At 52.1% G+C, this 25,853-nt stretch overlaps 1 protein-coding gene across 3 annotated transcripts in view; it reads left to right on the forward strand.

The window, feature by feature from the left end:
- kif5ab (kinesin family member 5A, b) overlaps positions 1–25,853 on the forward strand; it is a 106,282-nt gene that overhangs the window by 17,700 nt on the left and 62,729 nt on the right. For all 3 annotated transcript variants that reach the window (XM_063039273.1, XM_063039274.1, XM_063039272.1), the window contains exons 3-10: positions 4,456–4,529; positions 6,423–6,527; positions 9,472–9,520; positions 11,111–11,166; positions 11,701–11,788; positions 13,964–14,088; positions 18,575–18,679; positions 22,798–22,946. In XM_063039273.1, coding sequence (XP_062895343.1) covers positions 4,456–4,529; positions 6,423–6,527; positions 9,472–9,520; positions 11,111–11,166; positions 11,701–11,788; positions 13,964–14,088; positions 18,575–18,679; positions 22,798–22,946 — 751 coding nt within the window. The remainder of the gene's footprint in view (positions 1–4,455; positions 4,530–6,422; positions 6,528–9,471; positions 9,521–11,110; positions 11,167–11,700; positions 11,789–13,963; positions 14,089–18,574; positions 18,680–22,797; positions 22,947–25,853) is intronic.

Raw genomic sequence — 25,853 nt, forward strand, 5'->3', positions numbered from 1 at the left:
CACTCCCACAGTGCTGCTCCCCTCTCACCGCCCCTCCCACTGTGCTGCTCCCCTCTCACCGCCCCTCCCACTGTGCTGCTCCCCCTCACCGCCCCTCCCACTGTGCTGCTCCCCCCTCACCGCCCCTCCCACTGTGCTGCTCCCCCCTCACCGCCCCTCCCACAGTGCTGCTCCCCTCTCACCGCCCCTCCCACAGTGCTGCTCCCCTCTCCCACTGTGCTGCTCCCCTCTCACCGCCCCTCCCACTGTGCTGCTCCCCCCTCACCGCCCCTCCCACAGTGCTGCTCCCCCCTCACCGCCCCTCCCACAGTGCTGCTCCCCCCTCACCGCCGCTCCCACAGTGCTGCTCCCCTCTCCCACAGTGCTGCTCCCCTCTCACCGCCCCTCCCACTGTGCTGCTCCCCCCTCACCGCCCCTCCCACTGTGCTGCTCCCCCCTCACCGCCCCTCCCACTGTGCTGCTCCCCCCTCACTGCCCCTCCCACTGTGCTGCTCCCCTCTCACCGCCCCTCCCACAGTGCTGCTCCCCTCTCACCGCCGCTCCCACAGTGCTGCTCCCCCCTCCCACTGTGCTGCTCCCCTCTCACCGCCCCTCCCACAGTGCTGCTCCCCCTCACCGCCCCTCCCACTGTGCTGCTCCCCCCTCACCGCCCCTCCCACTGTGCTGCTCCCCCCTCACTGCCCCTCCCACTGTGCTGCTCCCCTCTCACCGCCCCTCCCACAGTGCTGCTCCCCTCTCCCACTGTGCTGCTCCCCTCTCACCGCCCCTCCCACTGTGCTGCTCCCCTCTCACCGCCCCTCCCACTGTGCTGCTCCCCCCTCACCGCCCCTCCCACAGTGCTGCTCCCCCCTCACCGCCCCTCCCACAGTGCTGCTCCCCCCTCACCGCCGCTCCCACAGTGCTGCTCCCCTCTCCCACAGTGCTGCTCCCCTCTCACCGCCCCTCCCACTGTGCTGCTCCCCCTCACCGCCCCTCCCACTGTGCTGCTCCCCCTCACCGCCCCTCCCACTGTGCTGCTCCCCCCTCACCGCCCCTCCCACTGTGCTGCTCCCCCCTCACTGCCCCTCCCACTGTGCTGCTCCCCTCTCACCGCCCCTCCCACAGTGCTGCTCCCCTCTCACCGCCGCTCCCACAGTGCTGCTCCCCTCTCCCACTGTGCTGCTCCCCTCTCACCGCCCCTCCCACTGTGCTGCTCCCCCTCACCGGCCCTCCCACTGTGCTGCTCCCCCCTCACCGCCCCTCCCACTGTGCTGCTCCCCCCTCACCGCCCCTCCCACAGTGCTGCTCCCCTCTCACCGCCGCTCCCACAGTGCTGCTCCCCTCTCCCACAGTGCTGCTCCCCTCTCACCGCCCCTCCCACTGTGCTGCTCCCCCCTCACCGCCCCTCCCACTGTGCTGCTCCCCCCTCACCGCCCCTCCCACAGTGCTGCTCCCCTCTCCCACAGTGCTGCTCCCCTCTCACCGCCCCTCCCACTGTGCTGCTCCCCCTCACCGCCCCTCCCACTGTGCTGCTCCCCCCTCACCGCCCCTCCCACTGTGCTGCTCCCCTCTCACCGCCCCTCCCACAGTGCTGCTCCCCCTCACCGCCCCTCCCACAGTGCTGCTCCCCTCTCACCGCCCCTCCCACTGTGCTGCTCCCCTCTCACCACCGCTCCCACAGTGCTGCTCCCCCCTCACCGCCCCGCCCCCGGTGCTGCGCCCCCCTCACCGCCCCTCCCACTGTGCTGCTCCCCCCTCACCGCCCCTCCCACAGTGCTGCTCCCCTCTCCCACAGTGCTGCTCCCCTCTCACCGCCCCTCCCACTGTGCTGCTCCCCCTCACCGCCCCTCCCACTGTGCTGCTCCCCCCTCACCGCCCCTCCCACTGTGCTGCTCCCCCCTCACCGCCCCTCCCACTGTGCTGCTCCCCTCTCACCGCCCCTCCCACTGTGCTGCTCCCCTCTCACCGCCCCTCCCACAGTGCTGCTCCCCCTCACCGCCCCTCCCACAGTGCTGCTCCCCTCTCACCGCCCCTCCCACTGTGCTGCTCCCCTCTCACCGCCGCTCCCACAGTGCTGCTCCCCTCTCACCGCCGCTCCCAATGTGCTGCTCCCCCCTCACCGCCCCTCCCACAGTGCTGCTCCCCTCTCACCGCCCCTCCCACAGTGCTGCTCCCCTCTCACCGCCCCTCCCACAGTGCTGCTCCCCTCTCACCGCCCCTCCCACAGTGCTGCTCCCCCCTCACCGCCCCTCCCACTGTGCTGCTCCCCTCTCACCGCCCCTCCCATAAGACATAGGAGCAGAATTAGGCCGTTTGGCCCATCAGGTCTGCTCCACCATTCCATCATGACCCAATTTATTATCTCTCTCAACCCCATTCTCTACCTTCTCTCTGTAACCTTCGATGCCCTGACTAACCAAGAACCTATTAGCCTCAGCTTTAACTATACTCAATGACTCGGCCTCCACACCCGCCGTGGCAATAGAGGATTTGCTACCCTCTGTGCCATCTTGTCCTAGACTCCCCACTACAGGAAACATCCCCTCCACATCCACTCTATCAAGGTCTTTCAATATTCAATAGTTTTTAATGAGATTTGCCCTCACTCTTCTAAACTCCATTGAGAACAGGCCCAGAGCCATCAAAGTTCCTCAGATGTTAACCCTTTCATTCCTGAAATCATTCTCGTGAACCCCCTCTGGACCCTCTCCAATGGCAGCACATCTTTTCTTAGATAAGGGACCCAAAACTGTTCACAATACTCCCAGTGCAGTCTGTCCAATACTTTATAAAGTCTCAACATTACATCCTTGCTTTTCTATTCTAGTCCTATCAAAATAAATGCTAACATTGCATTTGCCTTCCTTGCCACTGACTCAACCTGCAAGTTAACCTTTAGGAATTCTGCATGAGGTCTCCCAAGTCCCTTTGCATCTTGGATTTTTGAATTTTCTCTCCATTTAGAAAATAGTCTATGACTTTATTTCTTCTACTGAAGTGCACGACCACACACTTCCTGACACTGTATTCCATCTTCCACTTCTTTACCCACTCTCCTAATCTGTCCAAGTCCTTCTGCAGACACCCTGCTTCCTCAACACTATGTGCCCTTCCACCTTTCTTCGTATCATCTGCAAATATCCCACACTCTGGCTACTGTTTGGAGGCCTGCATATAATTCCCATCAGTGTCTTTTTCCCTTGCAGTTTCTTAACTCTACCCACAAGGATTCTACATCTTCTGATCCTATGTCACCTCTTTCTAAGGATTTGATTTCACTTTACCAACAGAGCCAACCACCCCTTCTGCCTACCTGCCTGTCCTTTCAACACAATGTGTATCCTTGGATGTTAAGCTCCCAACTATAATCTTCCCTCAGCCATGACTCAGTGATGCTCACAGTGTCATACCTGCTGATCTCTAACTGCACTACAAATTCATCTACCTCATTCTGTATACTGCATGCATTCCTACTGTGGACAGCACCTCCAGTCCTGTATTCATCACCCTTTTTGATTTTTACCTTTTAACTCATCCCACTGACTGCAATTTTGCCCCATCATCTGCCTGTCCTTCCTCACAGTCCCACTACACACTGCATCTGCCAACTGCCCCATCCTCAGCCCGATCACTCCGGTTCCCACCCCCCTGCAAAATTAGTTTAAACACTCCCCAACAACTCTAGCAAACCTGCCTGCAAGGATACTGGTCCACCTCAGGTTCAGGTGTGAACCATCCCCTTTGTACAGGTCATATATTCCCCAGATGAGATCCCAGGGGTCCAGAAATCTGAAACCCTGCCCTCCCCTGCACCAATTCCTCAGCCACGCATTCAGCTGCCAAATCATCCTTTTCTTAACCTCACTGGTGCATGGCACAGACACCAATCCAGAGATTACTACCCTTGAGGTCCTGCTTTCCAACTTTCCGCCTAATTCCTTATATTCTTTCTTCAGGACCTCCTCCCTTTCCCTACCTATGCCATTGATGCTAGTATGTACCAAGATGTCCAGAGACCTGGTCATTTGCCCCAACAGTATCAAAAACAGTTATACTTATTACTGAGGGGAACGGCCACAGGAGTACTTTGCACTGGCTGCCTATTCCCTTTCCCTCTCCTGACAGTCATCCAGCTACCTGTCTCCTGCAACTTTGACTACCTCCCGGTAACTCCGCTCTATCACTTCTTCAGTCTCCTGTACGAGCTGAAGGTCATCGAGCTGCAGTTCCACTTCCTTAACACGGTCTCCGAGGAGCTGTAGCTCGATACACTTGGTGCAGATGTAGCTGTCAGGGAGACCGGAGGCCCTACTCATTACTCCCACCTCACCGTCCCTCCCACAGCATGGCACTCCCTCCCACAGTGTGGTTTTCCCTCCTTACCTCCTCTCCTACAGCCTGGCTCTCCCTCAGGACAGACCAGCGGATGAGTTTGGCAAGAGAGTTTCACCAACACTCTTCTCCTTCCCGTTACAGATGTGTTGGCAGGATACAACGGTACCATTTTTGCCTACGGACAGACCTCGTCTGGGAAGACGCACACCATGGAGGTAAGCTGGAAAGTTCCTGGAGTCCACCACCCCCTGGTGCCTGGTGAACTGGTGGGGGCAGACTTCCCCTGGTCTAACATCTCATCCAAGTCACCATTCCTGAGAGGGAGGTAGACAAGAATGTGTGAGAAAAGGCGCAGGGGTGAGAAGGAATTTAGGAATACATTAAACATAGCAGTGTCCCAGAGTGAGTAGATCAGATGGGCCACTCTCCCTCGACAGAGCAGGGGGGACAGAACTATAAAGAGTAAACACAGGAGACGGCAGACACTGGAATGGTGAGCAACACACTATCTGTTGGAGGAACTCAGCGGGTCGAGCAGTGTCGGGAGGGAAGAGGAACAGTCGACATTTCAGGTCGAGACCCAGCAGTGGAATGGGATCATGTAACTCAGTGGCAGACTTTAAAGAAGGTAGAAGGGCAAAAGGGGAGAGGGGTACATCTGGAGCTCAGAGTCACAGAGTAATACAGCAGGGAAACGGGCCCTTCGGCCCATTAGATCCATGCCAACCACAGCATCCTCCCTGCTTGTCCCAGTTGCCTGCATTCGGCCCATAACCCTCCATGTACCTGTCCTAGTGCCTCTTAAATTTTGTAGTTGTATCAGCTTTGACCACTTCCTCTGGCTGCTCATTCCAACTACTCATCACCCTCTGTGTAAAGAAGGTCTTAGGTCTCTTTTAAATCTCTCCCTTCTTAAATTCATAAATTCATAGATTCATAGAGAACCACAGCACAAAAAACATTTGGCCCAACTAGTCCATGCTGAACTGGTAATCTGCCTTGTCCCACTGACCTGCACCGGGACCATATCCCTCCATACCTTCCCATCCATGTACCTGTCCAAACTTCTCTTAAATGTCACAATTGAACCCGCTTCCACCAGTTGTGCTGGCAGCTCATTCCACACTCTCACAACCTGCTGAGTGAAGAAGTTCCCCCTCATGTTCCCCTTAAATATTTCACCATCCGTCTCACCCAACCTGAGTAGAAAAAGCCTGCTTACATTTACCCTACCTATACTCATAATTTTGATCTATACTCCTCAAAATTAAATATTTTGGACAGTGAGGAGTTTGTTGTGGGATCTGGACCAGCTGGAAAAATGGGATGGAAAATGGCGGATGTAATTTAATGCAGAAAGTGCGAGGTGTTGCACAGAGCCAGACTCGGTGCCAGATACCTGACTGCTGAGGTTTTCCTCTGTTAAGTCATCCCCACCACCTCCCCCCCACCCCAACAACAGTATCCAAAACAATATACGTTATTGAGCAGAATGGCCACAGGGGTACCCTGCTCTGGCTGTTCATACCTTTTTCTCACCTGACAGTCGTCCAAGTACCTATGTTCTGTTTTGCTTTTTAAATCTCGTGCTCACTCACCATAAGCAATGGCTTGTGCAATTTCAATCTCCCCAACCCTGACCATCCACTTTATTCATGCCCCTCATGGTTTTATAAATACCTCTGAGTTCATCTCTCATTCTCCTACAATCCAAGGAATAAAGATCTAGCCTGGCCAACCTCTCCCGATAACTCAGGCCCTCTGGTCCAGAAGTGGTCCCTCTTCTGCACCCTGTCCAGTTTGACAATGCTTTTCCTAAAATAGGGTGACCAAACTGTCCCCAACACTCCAAGTAAGCTGTGTATTTGTACTCCAAAGTCCCTCTGTTCCACAACACTCGTCAGTGCCCTGCCATTTACTGTATACGTCTGAATGTCCAAAATCCATCATCTCACACTTAGCCAAGTTGAAGTCCTTTTGCCATTCCACCTCTGAGTGGGAGGAGTTAGGGATAGGCTGTCCCCAATGAGGTGGGCCGAACGGTTCCCTCCTGCATTGTGGGTTACCAGCGCCACTGTGAATGCCCTCTAACTGCCTTTGTCTTGCAGGGTTCTTTGCACGACACACACTTGATGGGCATCATACCCAGGATCGCGCATGACATCTTCAACCATATATATGCCATGGACGAGAACCTCGAGTTTCACATAAAGGTAGGACATATGGGATTCATTGGGGATGGATCTGGGGAAACGGGAACATAAGGAAACAGGAGCAAGAGTCGTTTGCTTTCCCCCTAAATCACTGCTGCTCATAATTTTGTCTATGTGGTAATGTCAGAGTCAAAGACAAGTTCAATATCACATGTCATAAAGTCAAATCACACTTCTAAATTGTCGAGCCGTGGAAGTGAGGAGTGTTCCATCACACTCCTGACCTGTGGACTGTGGAGAGGTAATGTGGTTGATGTGGAGTACATGGACCAACTCCACCCAGGCAAGTGCAGGGTGAAGTTGAGTTGATTTATTGTTATATGGTCAAGTCCATGTGTGCACAGGTACAACTGGCATGGAAGTTGTCCTGTCCAAGACTGGAAGAAGCTGCAGAAGATCGTGAACACGGCGCAGCACATCACACAAACCAATCTTCCGTCCTTGGATTCACTTTGCACCGCACGCTGTCGGAGCAGTGCTGCCAGGATAATCAAGGACACGACCCACCCAGCCAACACACTTTTTCTCCCTCTTCCCTCCGGGAGAAGGCTCAGGAGCTTGAAGACTCGTACGGCCAGATTTGGGAACAGCTTCTTTCCAACTGTGATAAGACTGCTGAAAGGATCCTGACCCAGATCTGGGCCGTACCCTCCAAATATCCAGACCTGCCTCTTGGTTTTTTTGCACTATCTTACTTTCCCTTTTCTACTTTCTACTTATGATTTATAATTTAAATTTTTAATATTTACTATCGATTTGTACTCCAGGGAGCATGAAGAGCAGAATCAAATATCGCTGTGATGATTGTACACTCTAGTATCAATTGTTTGGCGACAATAAAGTATAAAGTATAAACTTACTTGCGGCAGCATCACAGATACAGAGCATCAGAGACACACTATTCAGAAGGAAAATAGAAATCAAACTTAAATTATACACTTTTTTCAAGAAAGAAACACAGTTAGAACAAACAAAAGTCCATTGTAGTACAAAGTGGTCACGGTGTTGCCGTACTGAGGTGGTGATCAGGGTTGTGCCAGTCGGTTCAGGAACTGAATGATTGAAGGGAAGTAGCTGTTCCTGAACCTGGTGATGTGGGACTTCAGGCTTCTGTACCTCCTGCCCGATGGGAACTGTGAGAAGATGGGATGGCCCGGATGGTGGGGATCTCTGATGATGGACGTTACCTTCCTGAGGCAGCACCTCCTGTAGACACTACCCATGGTGGGGAGGGAGGGATGTGTCCGTGATGTATTGGGCCAAGTCCACTACTCTCTGTATTTCCATACGTTCCTGTGTATTTGAATTTCCATAGTAGACTGTGATGTAACCAGTCAGGATATTTCCAACAGTACTTGTGTAGAAATTTGTTCAGTGACATGAACCTCCCTTAATGTCTTGAGGAAGTAAAGGCACTGGTGTGCCTTCTTTGTGATTGCGTCTGTACGCTGGGCCCAGGACAGGTCATCTGAGGTGCTAACGCCCAGGGATTTAAAACTGCTGACTCTCTCCACCGCTAATTCCCGAATGTCGACTGGCACACGTTCGGCCTCCTTTCCCTTCCTGAAGTCCACAATCAGCTGACATTGCTGTGGCACCTCTCAACCAGGAGTCCGGTCTCATTACTGTACACTGACTCCTCACATTAGATTAGATTATGAAGACACGCAGTCCTCTTTTATTGTCATTTAGTAATGCATGCATTAAGATGATCCGTCCAACACTTTACCGTCGTCAGTGAATTTGTAGATTTCACTGGAGCTTTGCCTAGCCACACAGATGTGTGTGTACAGAGAATAGAGCGGGGGACTAAGCACTTGAAGTGCACCGTGTTGATGCTCAGCAAGGGGAAGATGTTGTTACTAATCCTTGCTGACTGAAGTCTCCCGATGAGAAAGTCAAGGATCCAGTTGCAGAGGGAGGTGATGATAATTCTAAATAGGATGACTGAGCTCGCTTTCCCGTGCTTTTAAATTCAACTTCAACTCTGTCAGATGCTCACTCAGCACGCTGCGCTCCAGGGAGGACAGGCACAGCCTCTCCTTGTAACTGAGACACTTCACACCAGGCAACGTCCTGGTGAGTCTCTTCTGCACCATCCTTGGTACAATCACATCCTCCCCGTTGCACGGCAACCAGAACTGCATGTGCTACGCCAGCTATGGTCTAACTTTAGAGAATTGTGCCATCAGTTCAATTTGTGTTCAGTTTGGGTCACCTCGTTATAGGAAGGATGTGAAAGCTTTCAAGAGTGCGTAGAGGAGATTTTCAGGATGCTGGCTAGATTATAGAGCATGTTTTATTAGTAGTTATTCAGAGATACAGCCCAGAACAGGGCCTTCCTGACCTTTGAACCGAACTACATCCCCTCCACCTTCCCATCCCCCTCGTCATCCCTGATTTAATCTGAGCCTAATCACAGGACAATTTACAATGACCAATTAACCTACCAACCAATATGTCTTTGGACTGTGGGTGGAAACCAGAGGATCTGGTGGAAACCAAAGCATTCCATGGGGAGGATGTACAGACTCCTTACACGTGACATCAGAATTGAACTCCAACATGCCGAGCTGTCATAGCGTCACACTAACCGCTACACTACCATGGTGCCCAGTGAGGATAGGTCGAGCGAGCTAAGGCATTTCTCTTTGGAGTGAAGGAGGGTGAGAGGTGCCACTGTACTGTTGCCACAAAACAACAATTTTCACGACGTATGTTCATGATAATAAATCTGATTTTGGTCAAGCCAGTATTGGATTTTGGGTTGACTTCCCTCGCCCGCTCCGCAGTGTTCGCGTCACCCAGAGGATGGTTAAAACTGAGTCCAGGTCTTTGTCCCCATCACCATCAAAGAACACGGAGCAGGGGTTGGCCATTCGGCCCCTCAAGTTTTTGATGACGCTGATGTACCAGGATCATTCATTCCCTTTCTCCTCCTCAGGTTTCCTACTTTGAGATCTACATGGACAAGATACGTGACCTGCTGGATGGTAAGTCACACTCTACTGCACAGCAGGTCACACCTTGATTTGGTGAAGCCACTTGGCCCTCAGTCTTGTACTGACCCCTTTGATGGAGCCCTCCGATTTGTCTTCCTTTCTCCCCTGACCAGTAGTTCAGTTCTACAACATGAAAATAGGCTCTTTGGCCCAATTTATCCAAGTTTTACCCACCTGGAGCTAATCCCATTGGCCCACATCCCTCTAAACTAGGGGTTCCCAATCTTTTTCATACCATGGACTAATACCATTAAGCAAGGAGTCCATGGACCCCACATTGGGAACCCCGGCTCTAAACCTTTCATTTTCATCAACCTGTCCAAACAAAATCTAAATACTGTAAATGAGCCTGACTCAACGGCTTCCTCTGGCAGCCACCATACACCCACCACCCTCTGGGTGAAAAAGTTGCCCCTATTAAATCTCCCCCCCCCCACCTTAAACCTGTGCCCTCTAGTTCTTGATTTACCAATCCTGGGGAAAAAGACTGTGCACATTCACCCTATTTGTGCCCCTCATAATTTTCATCACTGAAGTCAACCCTCATTCCCCTGCATTGCAAGGAATACAGTCCCAGATTGGCTAACCTCTCCCAAGGTAACTGTGGCCCTCTCAATGCTGGCAACGTGCTTCACAGACCTCTACATAATATGCAGTGAGAGATTGAATAGGAACTCAAGGGCAACCTTTTCACTCAGAGGGTGATCCGGATATAGAAGGAGCTGCCAGAGGAAGTGGTTAAGGCCCATTCTGTAAACACCACATACTGCCCTCTTCCTGAAGAAATTACCCCTTGGGTCCTATTTAAATATTCCTTCTCTCAGCTTTTAAATCTACAACCCGTAGTTCTGGATACCCTTTCACTGTCTGAAAAACATGCCCTCTCACTTTAAACCTGTGCCCTTTAGTTTTAGACTCCCTGCACTGGGGAAAGGCCTATGGCACCCACCCCATCTAGCCCCTTCATATTTTTATAAGCCTCTATTAGGTCACCCCTCAGCCAACTTTGCTTTAGGGAGAACAGTCCCAGCCTGTCTAGCCCCAGCCTCTTCTTATATCACAAGCCCTCCAGTACTGGTAACATACTGATGAACCTTTTGTGCACCGTCACAGCTTAATGACACCCTTCCTTGCACAATTTCCAATGATTTCTGCTCCTCTGGTTGTTCCTGTCGGACCAGCTTCCAGCAGCCCACATCCCAGATGTCCCAGCAATCTCCCCCTCCTTCTCCATGATTTCCTCTGAACTGCTTCTCTTTGCTCATTCCCAGAATCCCCAGCTTGAGCAGAAATTTGACTGAAACTCATCTTAACATGCCTTTCACAGGATAACTCTTACTTCCTTGGGAACTGCACTCTGCTTTATCTTACAGGAAGTGTGTGATGGGACGACACGGAGGGAGTTTCACTCTGTGTCTGACCTCAGATTGTGTGATGGGACGGTGTGGAGGGAGATTCACTCTGTGTCTGACCCTGGGAGTGTGTGATGGGACGGTGTGGAGGGAGATTCATTCACTCTGTGTCTATTTTAATGATCCTGTGCTCACATAATGAAATTAAAATGTTTTCTCTGTTCCCTAGTGGCAAAGACGAACCTCTCTGTGCACGAGGACAAGAACAGAGTCCCTTTTGTTAAGGTGAGGAGCAGCAGGGGACAAGCCTATGGTTTATGCCAGTGGATTGAGGTGTCTGTTTTTGTTGTCAGATGTGACAATGCAGCAAATCTGCTGTTCTGACTGAGTTCCTACCTGCTGTTTGTTTTCTATCTCTGGGAATGCAAACAGAATTTCACATTGTGTCTAACCCTGGGAGTATGTGATGGGACACTGTGGAGGGAGCTTCACTCTGTGTCTGACACTGGGAGTGTGTGATGGGATGGTGTGGAGGGAGCTTCACTCTGTGTCTGACCCCAGGAGTGTGTGATGGGACAGTGTGGAGGGAGATTCACTCTGTGTCTGACCCTGGGAGTATGTGACGGTGTGGAGGGAGCTTCACTCTGTGTCTGACCCCAGGAATGTGTGATGGGACAGTGTGGAGAGATCTTTATCTCCACCTCTTGCCCCTGTAGATCTGTTTGGTGTGTACTCTGTCTCTGTAACCAAATGGTTTCTTCTCCCTCGCTCTTTGAGATGGAAGTCAAATCATTGACTGACTGTCTTGCTCTCTTGCAGGGTTGTACGGAGCGGTTTGTTTCCAGCCCAGAGGAGGTGATGGATGTGATAGATGAAGGGAAATGCAATCGTCACGTCGCAGTCACCAGTACGTGAAGGATCCTCCCTTCCTTCGGGCTCCTCAGCTTCCTCCCCAACCTTCCATACCCAAATCTCCTCCTCCCTTCCTTCACTGGAGCTGAGTCCAATGCCAAGTAATTTAATCCTGATGAGTGTGAGGTGATACAATTTGAGCGGGCAAGGAAGAGTCAGACTGTGGTAAAAGGTTGAGCCCCCGGGAGTGTTGACGTTGGGAATTGAGTCTGTAGGTTGCTGCAGGAGGCGAGCAGGATACCTGCCTTCATTGGTCCTGGCATGGAATACAACAGGATGCTGAACGTCACAAAACATTGGTCAGTCCACAACTGGAGCACTGTGTGCAGTTCTGGGCACCACACTCTTTGAGGGAGGTGACTGTACCAGAGAGGGTGCAGAGGAGTTGCTGTCCGGATTTTGGTGCTTCTGTTATAAGGAGAGACTGGAGAGGTGGGGTCCCTTTTCCTTGGAGCAGAGGAGGATCAGACTGAGGTGTATAAAATCAGTAGGGGGAAAGACAAAAGTCCAAGTCAGAGGTTTATTGTCACAGGTGCAATGAAAGACAATGCAGCAATACAGGCACAGAGCATCAGAGACACAACATTCACAAGAAAACATAATTAGCAAAGTCAAAGTGGAGATTATTGTCGCCTGCACAGGCCCCTGTGTGCACAAATGCAACAAAATACTGACAACAGCTTCACAGGCACAGAGCATCAGAAACACAAGGAAACATAAATGTGACATAATTTTAAACAACACATGATTAAAACAAAAAAATGAACCTCCAAGCGCCGCAAACTCACCAATGCAGCACCATTGGAAGCACCCGACCGCAGCGGACTCTGAGTACGTCCGAAAACTTTGAGCCTCCGACCAACCCCTCCGACACAGCCTCTCCGAGCACCATCTCTGCCGAGCGCTTCGACCCCGCCCTGGCTGCCGAGCAACAAGCAAAGCCGAGGACTCGGGACCTTTCCCTCCGGAGATTCTGGACCACACAGTAGCAGCAGCAGTGAAGCAGGCATTTCAGAAGTTGCTCTTTTGTCTTAGGGTTCTCCAGGATGCTGTCTGGATTAGAGAGCATGAGCTATAAGGAGAGGTTGGGCAAACTTGGGTTGTTTTCTTCAGAGTGGCAGAGACTGAGAGGAGACCTGATCGAGGTTCTTAAAATTAAGAGAGGCATTGATAGTCAGTCACAAGGGATGGGGAGACAGAAACTGTGCACGGTGCTCCCGGTGTGGCTCTGACCCAGGGATAGGGAGACGGGAACTGTGCACGGTGCTCCCGGTGTGGGTCTGAACCAGGGATAGGAAGACGGGAACTGTGCACGGTGCTCCCAGTGAGGGTCTGACCTTGGGATAGGGAGATGGGACTGTACACGGTGCTCCCCGTGTAGGTCTGACCCAGGAATAGGGAGACAGGAACTGTGCACGGTGCTCCCAGTGAGGGTCTGACCTTGGGATAGGGAGATGGGACTGTACACGGTGCTCCCCGTGTGGGACTGACCCAGGGATAGGGAGATGGGAACTGTGCACGGTGCTTCCGGTGTGGCTCTGGTCCAGAGATGGGACTGTACACGGTTCTCCTGCTCTGGGTCTGACCTAGGGATAGGGAGACAGGAATTGTGCACGGTGCTCCCGGTGTGGGTCTGACACAGGGATAGGGAGACGGGAACTGTGCACAGTAATCCTGGTGTGAGTCTGACGCAGGGATAGGGAGACGGGAACTGTGCACGGTACTCCTGGTGTGGGTCTGACCCAGGGATAGGGAGACGGGAACTGTGCACGGTACTCCTGGTGTGGGTCTGACCCAGGGATAGGGAGATGGGAACTGTGCACGGTGCTCCAGTTGTGGGTCTGACCCAGGGATAGGGAGATGGGAACTGTGCACAGTGCTCCCGGTTTGGGTCTGACCCAGGGATAGGGAGACGGGAAGTGTGCACGGTGTTCCGGGTGTGGGTCTGACCCAGGGAGAGGGAGATGGGAACTGTGTACGGTACTCCCGGTGTGGGTCTCGTCCAGAGATGGGACTGTACACGGTTCTCCTGCTCTGGGTCTGACCTAGGGATAGGGAGATGGGAACTGTGCACGGTGCTTCCGGTGTGGGTCTGACCCAGGGATAGGGAGACGGGAACTGTGCATGATGCTCCTGGTGTGGGTCTGACCCCTGTTGTCCTATCCTTCAGACATGAACGAACACAGTTCTCGGAGCCACAGCATCTTCCTGATCAACATCAAACAGGAGAATATGGAGACAGAACAGAAACTCAGCGGGAAGCTCTACCTGGTCGACCTGGCTGGAAGCGAGAAGGTACATGAGTGGTTGGTGTTGTGTTGGTGTATTGTCCCCTCATTTCCCTCTGTCCTGTCCATTGCTTCACCTCCAACCTTCTCTCTGAGAAGCTGGCTTCCTCATGGAATGGTCAAGTGCTGCCTTCACAGGTCCTTGGCCTGTGAATCCCACGGAGATGGACAATTGGATTACGGCTTGCTGTTTGGGCGGGGTTCTTAATCGTCCCCATTCCTCCATTCACACATCCATTGAATCTTCACCTGAGGCTTGCAATGGGTTTGATGTGGCTCCACGTTGTTCTTGAGTCATCTGTGTGAGACAGGAGTCACTCATGTCCATTCTGTTGGCATTGGAATTGGATTATTATTGTCACATATACTGAGATATAGTTGAACACTTGTCTTACATACTGTTCATTCAGATCAGATCATTACACGGTGCATTGAGGTAGAACAAGGTAAAACAATAACAGAATGCAGAATAGAGTGTCCCAGTTACAGAGAAAGTACAGTGTAGACAGACAATAAGCTGCAAGGTCTTAATGAGGTAGATTGTGATGTTGAGAGTCCATTTTATTGTATGAGCGAATCATTCAATAGTCCTATAACAGCGTGATAGGAACTATTCTTGAGCCTGGTGCTTTCAGGTTTTTGTATCTTCTGCCCAATGGGAGAGGGGAGAAGAGAAAATGACCTGGGTGGGTGGGGTCTATGATTGTACTGTATTGGCTGCTTTAGTGAGGCAGCAAGATGTGTAGACGGAGTCCATGGAGGGGAGGCTGGTTCCTGTGATGCACTGAGCTGTGCCCACAACTATCTGCAGTTTCTTGCCATCACAGACAGAGCAGTTGCTGTAACATGCTGTGATGTATCCAGATAGGATGCTTTCTGCGATTGGGATGCATGGATGAACATTGGTGAGTGTCAATGGAGAATTAGTGTGCGGGTCACTGAAGAATACAATTAAGGACCTGAGGGCAAGATTGCTGTATTGGAAGGAAATGAGAGATTGTTGTGTACTATGTGTAATTGAGACATGGCTTACAGCGATTTGACCTGAAGACTTCCCAATTTACAGGATGGTGATTTGGAAAAGGCAAAAGTTGCAGGTTGTGCTTCATGATAAACTCTAGGTGGTGCTCCAATGTGGCGCTTTTGTCGAACTTGAACAACTAACAGTAAAACACCGTCTGTTCTTTTTACCGAGGGAGTTCTCCTCTATAATCCTTACCGTAGTTTACATACTTCAGTCAACAGGGCTTCGCTTCCAGATGAGCTCAATGCCTTCTAAGCTCACTTTGACCACCAAAACTTGGAGTAACCATCACGAACTCCCGCAGCCCCCAATGATCCTGTGATTTCAGTCTCTTGAAACAGACGTGTGAGCAGACTGCAGGAGGGTTAACCCCCAAAAACCATCCTGCCTAGGCAGGGAACCCAGCCAGGTACTAATGACCTGTGCTGATCAACGGGCTGGAGTGTTCACTGAGCTGTCTGATACCCACCTGCTTCAAGCAGGCTTCCATTATACCAGTGCCAAAGAAGACCACAGTGACCTGCTTCGATGACTATTGCCTGGTAGCACTCACATCCACAGTGATGAAGTGTTTTGAGAGGTTGGTGATGGAGCATATTAACTCCTGCCTGAGGAACAACTTGGATCTGCTCCAATTTGCCTACTGGAACAACAGGTCCATGGCAGATGCCATCTCATTGGCTCTTCACGCAACCCTGGAACATCTGGACAGAAAAGATGCATACATCAGATGTTCTTTATCGACTACAGCTCAACATTCAGTACCATCATCTCCTCAAAACTAATCCATAAGCTTCAAGATCTAGGTCTCAACACCTCCTTGTGCAATTGGATCCTGGATTTCCTCACTTGCAGACCCCAGTCAGTTCAGATTGGTAACGACATCTCCTCCACAGTCTCCATCAGCACAGGTGCACCACAAGGCTGTGTGCTTAGCCCCCTGCTCTACTCGTTTTGCACTTATAACTGTGTGGCTAAGCACAACTCCAGTGCCGTATTTAAGTTTGCTGTTGACACCGATATTGTTGATTGAATCAACGGTGGTGATGAAACAGCATAGAGGAGGGAGATTGAAAACCTGGCTGAGTGGTGTCATAACAACAACCTCTCACTGAATGTCAGCAAGACCATAGAGTTGATATTGACTCAAGAGGAAGAAGCCAGAGGTCCATGAGCCAGTCCTCACTGGGGGAATCAGTGGTGGAGAGGGTCAGCAGCTTTAAATTCCTTGGTGTTATCATTTTGGAGGACCTGTCCTGGGCCCAGCATGCAACTGCAATTATGAAGAAAGCACAGCAGTGTTTAGAAGCACTTAAGAGTTTATAAAGATTTGGCATGACATCGTAAGCTTTGACAAACTTCTATAGATGCGTAGCAGAGAGTATCACACACAAGATGTTGGAAGAACTCAGCAGGCCAGGCAGCATCTAGGAAAAGAGTACAGTTGACATTTTGGCCCGAGACGTTGACTGTACTCTTTTCCATAGATGCTGCCTGGCCTGATGAGTTCTTCCAGCATTTTGTGTGTGTTGCTTGGATTTCCAGCATCTGCAGATTTTCTCTTGTTTGTGTATTGAGAGAGTATATTGACTGGCCGCATCACAGCCTGGAATGGAAACATCAATGCCTTTGAACAGAAAATCCTACAAAAAGTAGTGGGTATGGCCCAGTCCATCAAAACAGTCCCCACCATTGAGCACATCTACATGAAGCGTTGTCACAGGAAAGCAGCATCTATCATCAGTGACCCCCACCATCCAGGCCATGCTCTCTACCCGCTGCTGCCATCAGGAAGGAGGTACAGGGGCCTCCGAACTCACACCACCAGGATCAGGAACAGTTATCACCCCTCAAACATCAGGCTCCTGAACCAAAGGTGATAACTTCACTCAACTTCATTTGACCCAACACTGAACTGTTCGCACAACCTATGGACTTACTTTCAAGGAATCTTCATCTCATGATCTCGATATTTATTGCTTATTTATTTATTTATTATTATTTCTTCCTTTTTGTATTTGCACAGTTTGTTGTCTTTTGCATTCTGGTTAAATGTCCAAGTTGGTGTGGTCTTTCATTGATTCTATTATGGTTATTATTCTATTATGGATTTATTGAGTATGCCCACAAGAAAATGAATCTCAGCTTTGCATATGGTGACATATATGTATACTGTATGTACCTTGATAATAAATTTACTTTGAGACATGCCAAATCTCTTTAGCGGCCTGAGAAAGTAGAAGTGTTGGTAGGCTCTCTCCTACCATGTCAAGCCTCTCTTTCTCTCTCTCCTTCCCACTTTCCCTTCCTTCATCAAGTTAACTGCCCCTTTCTACCTCTCCCCCCCCTTTTGTTTCACCCACTGCACCATCTTGCAGTCCTTGCTCCTCTCTCCCCTCCCATTCACTGTGGCCTTTCTGTCGCCAACGACGGATTTGGCGTTTATTTCAAATGCCGCTCGATATATTTATGTGGAAAATATGTATATCAACTCAGTTTCTCCAAAGAACTTTTCTCAGATCATTCACTGGCAGCTGTCACACATAACTATGCTTACTTAGACAAAGCTATATCACAATTTTTGACAGCTGCATTAAGTAGCTTTATCTCTTAATATAGAGGCTCTACAGAATAATATTTTCTGTAAACTATTCTAAAAGAGTGAAAACATTGATTTTCATGTGGCAGTTTGGTAGGTTTAGACAGAGATACCAGGATGTTAGCATACCTATCCACAACATTGTATACTTTCATATCACTTATTTGGTGTTTGCAAAATAAATAAGTGTTTGAACCTCTCCCCATCCTTTTTATATCTTCTCCTCTCCATCCACTGCCCACCTCTCCCTGCCCGCTTCTCCCCTCTCCTTTACCTCCCTGTCCATTCGTCCCCCTCTCCCTTCTCCCCTCTTCCTCTCTCCCTTCTCCCCTCTTCCCCTCTCCCTTCTCCCCTCTCCCCACCCTTTTTCCCTCTCCAACTATTCTCATTCAGCTCATCACCTTCTCTTCCCCCCATTCCTCTCCTGCACTGAGCCCCCTCTCCATCCTCTCACCCCTTTTCCCCTTTCCCTCTCTCACAATTCTTCCCAGCCCTTTTCTTCCCCAATCACCCCAACCATCTCCCATCCATCTCTACCCCACTCTCTCCCAACTCTTCCTCCTCCCCATTCACTCTGCCTCTTCCCCCCCCCCCCCACACCACAGCTCTCTGCACCTACTTACAGTGTGTGTGTGTGGTAAAATTGGGGGGTGGGGGTGGGGATAGTCCATGGGAACACTGGGAGAGTGCAATGGGATCAGTGGTGACAGTTGGCGTTGACGCGATGGGCCAAAGGTTCTGTTTCCCGGCTGGATCTTGGCGTGACTGTGGGTGGGATGGGGGTGGGTGTGGGGGGGGGGGGTTGCACGTGGGGTGTGGGGACGGCGGCTCGGTGTTTGAAGTGACCTCGTTCTGGTTCTCCTCTCACAGGTCAGCAAGACGGGGGCTGAAGGAGCAGTGCTGGACGAAGCGAAGAACATCAACAAGTCTCTGTCCTCCCTGGGGAATGTCATCTCCGCCCTGGCCGAAGGAACGGTAGGTCAACGAAAACCACCATGCCAGGAGGGGCAGGGGGAGAAGCAGAAGGCCATTCGGCCCCTCATCCCTGCTTTTGCTATTCAGTTAGAGTCCCACAACACAGATCCAGGCACTTCAGCCAGCTACTCCATACCAACCAAGATTCCCATCGAAGCCATTCCCACTGAACATAGAACATTACAGCACAGGACAGGCTCTTCTGCCCAATGTTGTACCGACCTTTTAACCTACTGCAAGATCAACCTAACCTTTCCCTCCCACGTAGTCCTCCATTTTCCTATCATCCATGGGCCTATCTAAGAGTTGTCCCTAATGTACCTGCCTCTATCACCACCCCGGCAGGGCGTTCCATGCATTCACCACCCTTTGTTTAAAAAAACCTCTCTCTGACATTTCCCCTATACTTTCCTTGAATCACCTTAATATTATGTCCCCTCGTATTCATTTCTGCCCTGGAAAAAAGCATTGGCTGTCCACTCAATCCATGGCTCTTATCACCTTATACACCTCTCTCAAGTCACCTCTCATCTTCCAGCCCCAGCTCACTCAACCTATCCTCTGAAGACATGCTCTCCAATCTCGCAATGTTGTGGTCAATCTCCTCTGCAGCCTCTCTAAAGCTTCCACATCCTTCCTATAGTGAGAACTAAACACAATACTCCAAGTGCGGTCTGACCAGAGTTTTATAGAGCTCCCTGCATTTGGCCCAAATCCCTGCAAGCTATTCTTATCCCTGCACCCGTCTTTTAAACAAGAATATGTTACGACGAGGCCCCTTTACAGGTAGGATATGGAGGCTCTGGAGAAAGTATAGCAGAGGTTCACAAAGATACTGCTGACCAAGAGGCCTGCATGAGCTAACCCTTAAGAGCACTCATGTCCAGAGGGATCCTGGGGTCCAAATCCATAGCTCCCTAAAGGTGGCCACGCAAGTCGAAGGGGTGGTATATGGGCACTGAGTGTATGAGCAACAAAGTCATATTGTGGTTGTACAAAACTTTGATCAGGCCGCACTTGGAATATTGTGTGCAGGTCTGCTCGGCCCATTACGGGAATAGAGTGCAGGCAAGGTTCACCAGGATACTGCCAACTACGTCCTACTTTTGACCCCTATCCCTCTAAACCTTTCCTATCCATAAACTTGGCCAAATGACATTTAAATGCTGTAATTCTACACATCTCTACCACTTATTCTGACAGCTCATTCCATATAATGACCGCACATTGTGTGGAAAAACAAACACTTTGAAATCTCTCTCCTCTCATGTTAACCCTGTGCTCTCTGACTCCCCTACACTGGAAAGAAGGCTGACCACCAGTTTTTATAACTTGCATAAAGTCACCCCTTAGCCTCCTTTGCTCCAGGGAAAACAGTCCCAGCCTGTCCATTCTTTCCTTACAACTCAAGCCCTCCAGAACCAGTAACATCTTTATGGATTTTTTCTGTGCCCTCTCTACTTATGATCCCAAAAATGAAGCGGTTAACATATAAGGAGCATTTGATGGCTCTGGGCTTGTACTCACTGGAATTCAGAAGAATGAGGGTGGGGGGAGTCTCATTTAAACCTACCGAATGTAGAGGGGATGTGTCCTGTAGTGGGGGAGTCTAGGATCAGAGGGTACAGCCTCAAAATAGAGAGCTGACTATTTAGAATGCTGATGAGGAGGAATTTCTTCAGCTAGAGGGTGATGAATCTGTGGAATCTGTTTCCACAGGTGGCTGTGGAGGCCATCATTTGAATGTGTTGAAGGCAGAGGCTGATAGATTTTTGATTAGTCAGGGTGTGAAAGGTTACGGGGAGAAGGCAGGAGAATGGGTTTGAGAGGGAAAATAAATCAGAAGTGATGGAATGCTAGAGCAGACTCAATGGGTCGAATGGCCTAATTGTGCTCCTATGTCTTATTGTCTTATGGTCTTATAGTGTGATGACCAGAACAACACAGAGTACTGTAAGTGCAGTCTCACCAACATCTTGTACAGCTGTAATGTGATGTCATACCTCTTGGTGAGACACAGAAAACGGCAGATGCTGAAATCTGGAGCACTGGAGGAAGCAGCAGGTCAGGCAGCATCTATGGAGGGAGATGGACAGTCAGCACTTCCCTCCACCTATCTCCCCTCTTTCAGTCCAGATGAAGGGTCTTGATCCAAACCTCGACTGTCAATTTACCTCCACAGATGCTACCAAACCTGCTGAGTTTCTCCAACTTTTTGTGTCATAGAGTCATAAAGCAAAGACAAGCTGTCTGTCCATGCCCACCCAGCCAGTCCCAATTTCCTGTGTTGGGTCCATATCCCTCCAAGCCCCTCCCCTCCACGCAACTGCCTCGACCACTTCCTCTGGTAGCTCGTTCCATACCAACGTTTGTACAACTACTACACAACCCTGTGTTTCTGTATTCAGTACCTTGGCAGATGAAGGCCAACGTGCCAAACCCCTTCACCAACCTGTCCTCCTTTATCACCACTTTCAAGGAGCCATGAGGACAGTGAAGGCAAATGGTGTGTTGGCCTCCATTAATCAGAAAGTTGGCTTGAAGAGCCACGAGGTAACATTGCAGCTCTATAAAACTCTGGTTAGACCACACTTGGAATATTGCATTCAGTTCCAGTCACCTCATTGTAGGAAGGGTGTGGAAGCTTTAGAGACCGTGCAGAGGAGATTTACCAGGATGTGGCTAGGACTGGTGAATATTTTTTATGAGGAAAATTTGAGTGAGCTTGGGCTTTTCTCTTTGGAATGAAGGAGAGAGACATGGACAGAGGCAAGGATGGAAGGAAAATGGAGGGTTATGGGCTGTGTAGAAGGGTTAGATTGACCGTAGAGTTGGTTTATATCGGTCAGCACAGTGTTGTGGGCTGAAGGGCCTGTACTATTCCATGTTCCACAGAATCAGAATCAGGTTTATTATCACCGATATGTTCTGAATTTTGTTGCTTTGTGGCAGCACTACAGTGCAAGACATAAAAGGTGGCAGAGTTTGTCATCAAAACATCGGTTAAAGTCTATACCTGAACCTGGCTGGAAGCCCGAGGAGAGTTTAATAAGAAATATGCCAACAAGTAAATATTATTTATAATATTTATATTATATAATGGATGGTGTAGAAGGTTGTTATAGGTTACAAGGGACATTGACAGTACACAGAACTGAGCTGAGAATTGGCAGATGGAGTTCAACCTGGAAAAGTGTGAAGAGATTCACTTTGGAAGGTCTAACTTAAAAGGCAGAATACAGGGTCAACGACTGGATTCCGAGCAATGTGTAGGAACAGAGGGATCTTGGGGTTCATGTCCATAGATCCCTCAAAGTTACCGTGCAAGTTGATAGGGTGGTTCTGAAGGTGTACAATGCGTTGGCCTTCATTAGTCGGGGGGATTGAGTTCAACAGCTGTGAGGTAATTTTGCAGCTCTATAAAACCCTGGTTACACCACACTTGGAATATTGTGTTCGGTTCTGGTTGCCTCATTACAGGAAGGTTGTAGAAGCTTTAGAGAGGCTGCAGAGGAGATTTACCAGGATGCTGTCTGTATTAGAGAGCATATTTTATGAGGATAGGTTGGACGAGCTAGGGCTTTTCCCTTTGGAGTAACGGAGGATGAGAGGTGACTTGATAGAGGTGTACAAGGTGATGAGACATTGATCGAGTGGACTTTTTCCCAGGGAGGAATGAGCTAATCCCAGAGGGCATTATTTTAAGGTGATTGTTGGAAAGTGTAGGGCCGATGTCAGAGGTAATACAGAGTGTGGTGGGTGCATGGAACACACTTTCAGAGGTGGTGGTAGAGGCAGATACATTCAGGCCATTTAAAAACTCTTAGCTAGGCACGTGGATGATAGAAAAATGGAGGGCCAAGTACGATCTCAGAGTAGGGTTAAAAGGTCGATATAACATTGTGCAGTGGAGGGCCTGCACTGTGCTGTGTTCTATCTGGGCGAAAAGAGACCAGAATAATGAGGTAGTGTTCATGGGTTCATGAGCATTCAGAAATCGGAGGGTTCTATGTTCTATGAAATTGCACTTGGTGACCCAGTTGCGATCTCCCACGTACTGTACGTCCAAAGTTTCACAATTCCCATGCTGTTAACCATGTCCTCCATTGCTGTTCCAGAAAGCTCACGTGCCATACCGTGACAGCAAGATGACCCGGATCCTCCAGGACTCCCTTGGAGGCAACTGCAGGACCACGATTGTCATCTGCTGCTCGCCATCCAACTACAATGACGCGGAGACCAGATCCACCCTCATGTTTGGACAGAGGTAGGCTGCCACGCGCAGGCATGGCAGACTGCCAACACCAGGCCTGATAGGAGGTGGTCGTGTTGAGTCTCAGTTAGCAGTGCTCTCCATCTGCCTGTCTGTCCCCTCTTCCATCGTTGTCTCACTCTTTCCCCCCCTTTCTTGTTCTATCTTTCATCTCTCACTCCATTTTTCCTTCCCTTTTTTCTCTCTCACTCTAACTTTTGCTCTCACTGGCTCTTGTCCTGTTTCTTCCTTGCTGTTTCTTTCAATCTTAATCTCTCTCTTTCTGTCATTGATTCTTACTCTTACATTATAGAACGAGTCCAAATTTCCCTCCTCACCACCCTCCCACAGCGTGACGCTCCCTCCTCACCGCCCCTTCCTCAGCAGAACACTCCCTCCTCACTGCCCCTCCATCAGCACAACACTCCCTCCTCACCACCCCTCCCTCAGCACAACACTCCCTCCTCACCGCCCCTCCCACAGTGTGACACTCCCTCCTCACCTCCCCCCACAGCGTGACACTCCCTCCTCACCGCCCCTCCCACAGCGTGGTGCTCCCTCCTCCACACCCCTCCCACAGCGTGGTGCTCCCTCCTCCACACCCCTCCCTCAGCGTGACGTTCCCTCCTCACCGCCCCTCCCTCAGCACGGTGCTCCCTCCTCACCGCCCCTCCCGCAGCGTGACGCTCCCTCCTCACCACCCCTCCCTCAGCGTGACACTCCCTCCTCACCGCCCCTCCCTCAGCACAACACTCCCTCCTCACCGCCCCCCCACAGCGTGACGCTCCCTCCTCACTGCCCCTCACAGCACAACACTCCCTCCTCACTGCCCTTCCCTCAGCGTGACGTTCCCTCCTCACCGCCCCTCCATCAGCACAACACTCCCTCCTCACCGCCCCTCCCACAGCGTGACACTCCCTCACCGCCCCTCCCAGAGCGTGACACTCCCTCCTCACCGCCCCTCCCACAGCGTGACACTCCCTCACTGCCCCTCCCACATCGTGACACTCCCTCCTCACTGCCCCTCCCACAGTGTGACACTCCCTCCTCACCGCCCCTCCCTCAGCGTGAAGCTACCTCCTGACCACCCCTCCCACAGTGTGACGCTCCCTCCTCACCGCCCCTCGCACAGTGTGACACTCCCTCCTCACCGCCCCTCCCACAGCGCGACACTCCCTCCTCACCGCCCCTCCCTCAGCGTGACGCTCCCTCCTCACCGCCCCTCCCACAGCGTGACACTCCCTCATCACCTCCCCTCCCTCAGCGTGACACTCTCTCCTCACCTCCCCCCCACAGCGTAACACTCCCTCCTCACTGCCCCTCCCTCAGCGTGACACTCCCTCCTCACCGCCCCTCCCACAGCGTGACGCTCCCTCCTCACTGCCCCCCACAGCACAACACTCCCTCGTCACTGCCCTTCCCTCAGCGTGACACTCCCTCCCCACTGCCCTTCCCTCAGCGTGACGCTCCCTCCTCACCACCCCTCCCACAGCGTGACACTCCCTCCTCACCGCCCCTCCAACAGGGTGACGCTCCCTCCTCACCGCCCCTCCCTCAGCGTGACACTCCCTCCTCACCGCCCCCCCTCAGCGTGACGCTCCCTCCTCACCGCCCCTCCCACAGCGTGACGCTCCCTTCTCACCGCCCCTCCCACAGCGTGAGACTCCCTCCTCACCGCCCCTCCCACAGCGTGAGACTCCCTCCTCACCGCCCCTCCCTCAGCGTGACGCTCCCTCCTCACCGCCCCTCCCTCAGCGTGACGCTCCCTCCTCACCGCCCCTCCCTCAGCGTGACGCTCCCTCCTCACCGCCCCTCCCTCAGCGTGAGACTCCCTCCTCACCGCCCCACCCACAGCGTGATGCTCCCTCCTCACTGCCCCACCCACAGCGTGACACTCCCTCCTCACCGCCCCTCCCTCAGCGTGACGCTCCCTCCTCACCGCCCCTCCCTCAGCGTGACGCTCCCTCCTCACCGCCCCTCCCACAGCGTGACGCTCCCTCCTCTCCGTCCCTCCCTCAGCGTGACGCTCCCTCCTCACCGCCCCTCCCTCAGCGTGACGCTCCCTCCCACAGCGTGACGCTCCCTCCTCACCATCCCTCCCTCAGCGTGACACTCCCTCCTCACCGCCCCTCCCTCAGCGTGACGCTCCCTCCTCACCGCCCCTCCCACAGCGTGACGCTCCCTCCTCACCGCCCCTCCCTCAGCGTGACGCTCCCTCCTCACCGCCCCTCCCTCAGCGTGACGCTCCCTCCTCACCGCCCCTCCCTCAGCGTGACGCTCCCTCCTCACCGCCCCTCCCACAGCGTGACGCTCCCTCCTCACCGCCCCTCCCACAGCGTGAGACTCCCTCCTCACCGCCCCTCCCACAGCGTGAGACTCCCTCCTCACCGCCCCTCCCACAGCGTGACGCTCCCTCCTCACCGTCCGTCCCTCCCTCAGCGTGACGCTCCCTCCTCACCGCCCCTCCCTCAGCGTGACGCTCCCTCCTCACCGCCCCTCCCTCAGCGTGACGCTCCCTCCCACAGCGTGACGCTCCCTCCTCACCGCCCCTCCCTCAGCGTGACGCTCCCTCCTCACCGCCCCTCCCACAGCGTGACGCTCCCTCCTCACCGCCCCTCCCTCAGCGTGACGCTCCCTCCTCACCGCCCCTCCCTCAGCGTGACGCTCCCTCCTCACCGGCCCTCCCTCAGCGTGACACTCCCTCCTCACCGCCCCTCCCTCAGCGTGACGCTCCCTCCTCACCGCCCCTCCCTCAGCGTGACGCTCCCTGCTCACCGCCCCTCCCTCAGCGTGACGCTCCCTGCTCACCGCCCCTCCCTCAGCGTGACGCTCCCTGCTCACCGCCCCTCCCTCAGCGTGACGCTCCCTCCTCACCGTCCCTCCCTCAGCGTGACGCTCCCTCCTCACCGTCCCTCCCTCAGC

This window comes from Mobula hypostoma, assembly GCF_963921235.1.
Source record: "Mobula hypostoma chromosome X1 unlocalized genomic scaffold, sMobHyp1.1 SUPER_X1_unloc_4, whole genome shotgun sequence".
Lineage (NCBI taxonomy): Eukaryota > Metazoa > Chordata > Chondrichthyes > Myliobatiformes > Myliobatidae > Mobula > Mobula hypostoma.